Below are 7,171 nucleotides of genomic sequence, written 5' to 3'. Positions count from 1 at the left end.
AGGGTTCAAATCCCAACTCAGCCACGTGAGAAATAGTGGGAGGGCAGTGTTTTATTTCTACAGATGGCTATAAAGATAAGGAATTGGAGGAGTGGTCACAAAAGAATTTATTCAAACAAAGTCTGGTGAAGGGAAGGGATAAAACTTCCTGTTAAAATATTTCCAATCAATCACCTTGTGAGTGAAGGAACTAGCTAAACATGAGTTTCTGATAAGGAGGCTCAGACCTAAAACTGGCTAAAACCAGCTGGAGTCAGTGACTGGGCAGAAGCTTTTTCTAAGCACCCATGCTTAAAGAACCTCGTACATATTAACTGGCACACCCTGAGGGTGGGATTAATAACCATCTTTGAATAAGGGATGTATGATTAGGAGGGGGGAACATATTAAGGAGTGTATGTAGTGGCAATAGAATGACTTGTCAGATTTCTGAAAAATCTCCTCCAGTAGAAACTATGGGAAGGAAGTGCAGGGTGGATTACAAGGTATATTTGTGGGCTCCCATACCTTTGAGTATGTGAGTAAACTATGAAGTTTTCACAACCGATGCTGCAGGAGTGTATTAAAAAGTTTAAACTGCTTCACTCATCCTGATTCTGTTCACTCACTGCGCCCTTTTGGGGTGTTCGGAGTATTATTTTTCACAGTACTCTAACCTTGAAGAGGTCAATTCACCTATTTTGGCTTTAGTTTCCTCATCTGTACAATGAAGTCTATACTAGGTGATTTATACTGTAAATATAAATTAATTTATGAGATTCTGCACCCAGAGTCAGGAAAACCTGATTTTTCATTTAGCCTCAGCCACTTGTGGAATCCTCCACAAATCACTTAACTCCTATTTCTAAAATGGGAATAATAGCCCCCTACTTCCCAGGGTTGTTGTGAGATCAGATGAGATAATAATTGTAAAAATGTTAGCAATTATTTTTCTTCCCTTTAATCCCCCCTTATTTTCAGCTCTAATTCATCATTATCAACTTTATTTCCAGTTCTAATTCCTTATTATTTACAGATCTAACTCATCATTATCTGTTATTTCCGGCTCTAATTCTTCTTTATTATCATTGTCATCATCTTCAGTATTATTATTAATTTCTAGCTCAAAATACGCAGGACTTCCAATCCTCACTCAGAGGGAGGAAGAAACCGTAAAGAAGGATCCCCAGAGATCCGAAATCCCCGCCCCCGAAGGGGTTCCGCCGCTTCTCCATTGGTGCCTCAGGTACTTCCTGTTCAGAGACACGCGACTTCTCACAAATCTGCTCCCCTCCCGTCCCCGCCTCCTCCATCGTATTCTGTTCCTTAGCAACTGACGAAAGAGTCTCTTTTACCTTCGCAACGAAACTGGACCTCACCATGGCGGAAGAGGAGGAGGAGAGCGTTGCTCCGACTGATAAAATCATTAGAAGCCAATTAGTGTTTCTGAACCTGCTAGACACATACAGCAGCAAGAATATCGGAAAGGTGAGCAGCGGGGGGCAGCCCGGGCCCTCTCCCCCCATATTCATACACTCGTGGTCCCTCAGAATTGTGCATGGGCCATCCCTACACCTTCTCGAAAAACACTCCGCATATAATTTTGAAAAGGATAGGAGGAGTCATAGGCAAGAACCTGCCCCCAAACTCTTAAGATTTTTGGAGGGTCACGTCTCCCACGGCTGTGCCAGAAAGGCCACAAACAGCTCCTGTCTTAGCAACGTTACTTAAATTGTTGCAGATTTCCACTGATGACAGGTGATAACACTGCTTTCCTTGGGCCAGCCTGGATAGACAAGTCTTACCATCAATAGCTTGGCCCTGTGGGCAATGAATTATTTGACCATACTAGCCCAATTGTTGTTGCTAATGGCAGTCCTAGGCAAATCCTCCCTCCCTCCTCTACTTTTGCAGGAATGAAATTGTACAGAAGAGGCAGAAGATACAGAGTATCACAAAAGATTATCTGCAAGCATTAATTTACTAGTTATGTGAAATCACTAAACAACCACTACATACTGACCTCTGGGTGAAGGCCTCCAGTGCTTTGAGCTGCTCTTCCCGGGTGGATTTACAGAAGGATAGGGGATACAGGATAAGAAACAGATCTATCAAGTGTGGAAGTACTTAGTATATAAGTACATAGTATGTAGATAGCAGTTGAACCCAAGCTCCTAGCTTCAGGGTCAATTGTCCATTCACTGTGCCATGTAGTACATTTTTAAAAATTAATCAATGCTTATTGAAATGAATTGCACTTGCTGGGCTTTATAGGATATACAGAGTTTAGATTAGATTTGACCCCATTGCACTTGCTGGGCTTTATAGGATATACAGAGTTTAGATTAGATTTTGACCTCCATTCCTCATCATCACTACCCTTCTCTCTCCCCCTTACACCTCCAACCCCATCTCTCTCTCTCTCTCTCTCTCTCTCTCTCTCTCTCTCTCTCTCTCTCTCTCTCTCTCTCTCTCTCTCTCTCTCTTTCTCTCTTTCTCTCTCTCTCTCTCTCTCTCTCTCTCTCTCTCTCTCTCTCTCTCTCTCTCACACACACACACACACACACACACACACACACACACGCTCATACTTTTTGATACACCATGCACTTCTCTGCCCCCATGTATTCTTTGATCAACTGAAATCTGCTTTGCTGTTCCATGAACATGGATTTTTTTAGGCTGTCTCTCTAGCCTGGAATGCTATCTTCCTTCATTCCCTCCTCCTGACTTTCAAGTTCCTGCTAAAATCCAACATTTTACAGGAAGTTTTTTTCACCTCCTTTTAATTCTAGTGCCTTCTCTCCTTTAGCGATTTCCTATTTATCATAGAGAGACTGACAGATAGATAGATAGATAGATAGATAGATAGATAGATAGATAGATAGATACATACATACATACATACATACATACATGCATACATCCATAGATAGATAGATAGGTAGATAGATTGATAGATAGATAGATAGATAGATAGATAGATAGATAGATAGATAGATAGATAGATCTGTTTTCCCTATTAGATTGTAAACTCCTTGAAGGTGTAGGCTGCCTGAAACACAGTAGGTGCTCATAAATAAATCGATTAACTGACTTAAGGATTTAGCTCCTTATCATTAAATCTCACCCCCTTTTTTTTCCTCTTCTTTGACTCCTCTAGCTTTTGGAACTGTGGAATATTTCTATTTTAAAAGGGCAAGTGACAGAATGTTGAAAACTATCCATTACCTTTTCAACTAGATAAAAATCTTTTGAGATTTGTCTAAATGCATATTAAGATCATCCCAAATGATAGAAATACCACCCATGATTTTTCAATCATTTAATATCTTCTTTTCAAATGTCTTTAGAATCTTTGTCTCAATGCTCTCAATTGTGCATACTTGTAAATGTATTTTCTCTGTGTGTGCTTAGTCTGGCTCAGCTTCTCTTATATTCATTTCCTTATATAGCCAAAGATTGAGTCCAAATGTGGTGGTCATTGATGAGAATAGTTTGTTATGGAAATGTATAAAAGCTACCCTAATTTTTTTTTTATCTGCCTGTTTTCCTGGCAGTTTCATCTTTAATTTCTTTGAAAAAAATGGAATCACAGAATTTCAGAGGTGAAAGGGAGCTCAGCAGCTATCCAGACTTACTCTATCTGCCTAAAAATGAACTTCCACATCTGCACCCCTGACCATTAGCCTCTGTTTAAAGACTCACAATGAGAAGAAACCAATTACCTCCACATAGAGTCCATTCTACTTGTGAATAGCCCTAATTATCAGAAAAGTTTTCTTGATATCAAACCTAAATTTACTTCTTTATTTTATTCCAGCAGTTTTTCTTCTCCCAGTTTTTCTCTGGGATCAAAAAGAATGATTTAGTCACTTTTCCACAGACCAACCCTTCAAATACTTGAGCATAGTTATCATGTTCCCCCCATCCTTTCTTCTGTAGGCAATTACCTATTCTTTCAGGTACTCCTCCTATGGTCTGGATTTATATCCCTTCACCATTTTAGCTGCCTTTGTCTAGAAGCCTTCTAGCTTTTCAATATCCTTCCCAAACTTGGACCTCACAGTTGAACAGATATAGTATAAGTCAGAACAGATAACTATTATCTTATTCTCGGAAGCTGTGGCTTTCTTAACGTAGCCCAAGATCACATTTGCTTTTTTGATTGAGCTCTCTCTCCATTAAAAACCTCAGATCTTTTTTTAGACAAATTGGTATCTAATTTTAGTTCTAACATCTTATACTTGTCAGGTTGATTTTTAAAATCCAAAGTATAAGAGTTTATATTTATTCTTGTTGAATTTATCTTCTCAAATTTAGCCTAATATTCTAGGCCATTGGTAGCCAATTATGTTTTTTTATCGTGCACTTCTTGTCAATAAAAAACTCTTGAGCAAGCACCCCCAATATGTGTATAAATACTTATTTTTAATTAATGTATCTTACCATTCTACTAATAATTATGCATATATAAAATTTACACAGAAACAGATACTGAAAAAAGATGAGATAAAGATGAAATAATATCCTGAACTCCAGTGGAAAATCATTACCTGAATGTTGGATTGGAGAAGGGAGAGAGTTGAGGCAAATGAACCACTTATGGGAGTGTTGCAATTATTTAGGAGAAAGGTAAGGAAAGAGATGGAGCCCAGTGCAAAAGATTTGGGGAAGGGAGAAAGAAGGAAAGAGTGGGCATTTCTTAGGTGCTTAATATGTACTAAGTTTGAGGATGCAAATACAAACAAACAAGATATAGAATGGAACTGGAGAGCTGGATGAAGGGATGGGAGAGGTGTGAAGAAAGTAAGGTATCAAATATAATGCCAAGGCTCTAAACTCTAGAGACTGGAAGTTTATGGCCTTTTCAACAGAAATGGGGAGTTTGGAAGAGGGGAGATTTAGAGAGGAGATGTATTATATAAGTTCAGTTTAAGAAGATTAGTTTGAGATGTGCCTAGGACATCCTATTCTAAATGTCCAATAGACTTAATAAGTACTGCAAAGCAGATAAGCAAATATCTAATGAAATGCTGTTTTTATTAATTTATTTGATTCTACAGAGAGAATCTGCTGTCATCCTTCCATATAGCCATAATGTCTTTATGTTTTTAGTTTTATTTATAACATGAATATATCAGTATTCTTTACTTGTGGATGAGGATCTCATATTAAGAATATTTACACTTAAATGAATATTTATAGATGTATTCAAAACTACGATTCTTAGCACTCTTTCCCTACTGCTATTCTGTTGCTATAATTATAGTTGCTGAAGATGGCTGAACAAGACTGAGGGCCAAATTTGTTTCATGGTTCGCTATGGTCAAAGAATTCATCACTTAGTAACAGCTCAGTGGTAGAAGATTCAGATTCTTCCTTGCCCAGCCGGCAATAATCCCTCATTTGTACAGTACTCAAAGCCAGTATTCCAGCACAGTGTAGACCCAAAAAATTTGGTCTGCAGTCAGGATACTTGGTGTCTAAGCTCAATTCAGCTGCTATGTAGCCAAGAAACTTTAGGTAGATCGCATCACCTATCTCTGAGGTTTTTAGTTTTCTCTTCTATAAAAGAAAGGGTTTTGACCGAATGATATTTGAAATCCTTTCCAGCTCTTAAGATTTGGGAAAGGGTAGACGTAAGCTGGAGATAAAAATGTATTTTTAAATGTTGGTACAAGAGAGACTTGATAAGTGTAATAAGAGAGGTACAGATTAAACTAATCATTTCACTTACAATGTTTAAAGTATTATAGTAACACAAACTTCTGTATGAACTTGGGCAAATCATTTAACCTCTCAGCATCTTAGTCAATGAGAAATTCACATAATCTCTCAGTACTAAAGTTAATTATTAACTTTTATTAAATGCCTATGTGTCAAGGCACAAGGGTTTTAAAACTAGTTTTCAGTGGGCCAGATAGGTAATGCAGTGGATAGAGTACCAGCCCTGAAGTCAGGAGGACCTCATTTCCAAATCTGATCTCAAACACTGTCTGGCTATGTGACCCTGGGTAAGTCACTTAACCCCAATTGCCTCAGCAAAAAAAACCAAACCAAACCAAACCAAAACAAAAACAAACAAACAAAAAAAAACAAACACAAAAACTAGTTTTCATGGTTGCTGACTTAAATCAATTGTCCCTACAAAATAAATTCTCATCTCCATCACTCTTCCTCCAGAAATGCCTCCCTCCAGGGGCGGGGGGGGGGGGGGGGACATCATGGGAAAGGTAATCTTTTTCTAAAATTGTTATTTGTACTTAAAATAGTTTCTGGTTTTCTTGTAGTACTTGTCTAACTGTATAGTTGGGGCTTCACTTGAAGAAATTACAGAAGAAGAAGAAGAAGATCTTGAAAGCAAATCAGCTGGTCCAGAAGGCTTAACAACTAAATCAAAGGAAGGTACTTTTCAGATAGTAGGAACTCTTTCCAGTCCTGAAAGTGAGCCTCCAGAATTTGCCATGGAAACATACACAGTAAGTCTGGGCTATTTTGTCAGGTCTAGGGGAAAGGGAATATTATTAATATTAATGTCAATATGTACACCTTTATAATAGGCTATTCTTTACTTTTCATGCCCTCTTATTGCTAAAAGCAGGGAAAAGAAATCAAGTCTACATGGATTACAGCTAATAAGTCATCTCTGTTTTATAGGTGAAGAGATCATTGCAAGTTAAATGATTAAACAATAGAAAAAGGACATGTTATTTCTGGATTTCAAACTCAGAAATTCCTTGTCCTTTAGCTTGTGCTTTCAGTATATTTTAGTCTATTAATATATTTAGTCTAAAACTGGTATTTTCCAACTTATTAAAGCCATAAATAAAGGTTCTTGGAATTTCAATAAATGAAACAGGCCTATAGGAAAAAATATTTGTAGACAGAAAGGCCTTCATAGTACTTTCAAACTACACAGTAGGCAATAACACATAATGAATAAGTCTAATAATATAAACTGGGATTGAAATGAATAGAAAGTGTAGTGATTCCCACCCATAGCAATGTAAAAGGAAAACAACTTTCAGAGTTTCAGAACTCTGATGGACAATAGCCAATTATGACCAAAAGACTTGATTATGAAGCATGCTTCTTGCCTTTGGGCAGAGGTAATGGAATGAGGTGCAGACCAAGATATATTTTTTCAACCTAACAGTTATATAGATTTATTTTGTTTGATTATACTTGT

At 37.6% G+C, this 7,171-nt stretch overlaps 1 protein-coding gene across 2 annotated transcripts in view; it reads left to right on the top strand.

Moving 5' to 3' along the window:
• The first annotated feature begins 1,295 nt into the window (after positions 1 to 1,295).
• Positions 1,296 to 7,171, top strand: part of AK7 (adenylate kinase 7) — a 104,065-nt gene continuing 98,189 nt past the window's right edge. Inside the window, exons 1-3 of one of the 2 annotated variants that reach the window (XM_074291357.1) lie at positions 1,350 to 1,467; positions 4,468 to 4,614; positions 6,273 to 6,461. In XM_074291357.1, coding sequence (XP_074147458.1) covers positions 4,540 to 4,614; positions 6,273 to 6,461 — 264 coding nt within the window. In that variant the 5' untranslated portion in view covers positions 1,350 to 1,467; positions 4,468 to 4,539. Of the gene's footprint in view, positions 1,468 to 4,467; positions 4,615 to 6,272; positions 6,462 to 7,171 lie in introns of both variants that reach the window. The other variant, XM_074291356.1, reaches the window with a different exon arrangement.

The sequence above is a fragment of the Sminthopsis crassicaudata genome, chromosome 2 (genome assembly GCF_048593235.1).
Source record: "Sminthopsis crassicaudata isolate SCR6 chromosome 2, ASM4859323v1, whole genome shotgun sequence".
NCBI classification, from domain to species: Eukaryota; Metazoa; Chordata; class Mammalia; order Dasyuromorphia; family Dasyuridae; genus Sminthopsis; species Sminthopsis crassicaudata.
This window is presented reverse-complemented; position numbering and strand designations above follow the sequence as displayed.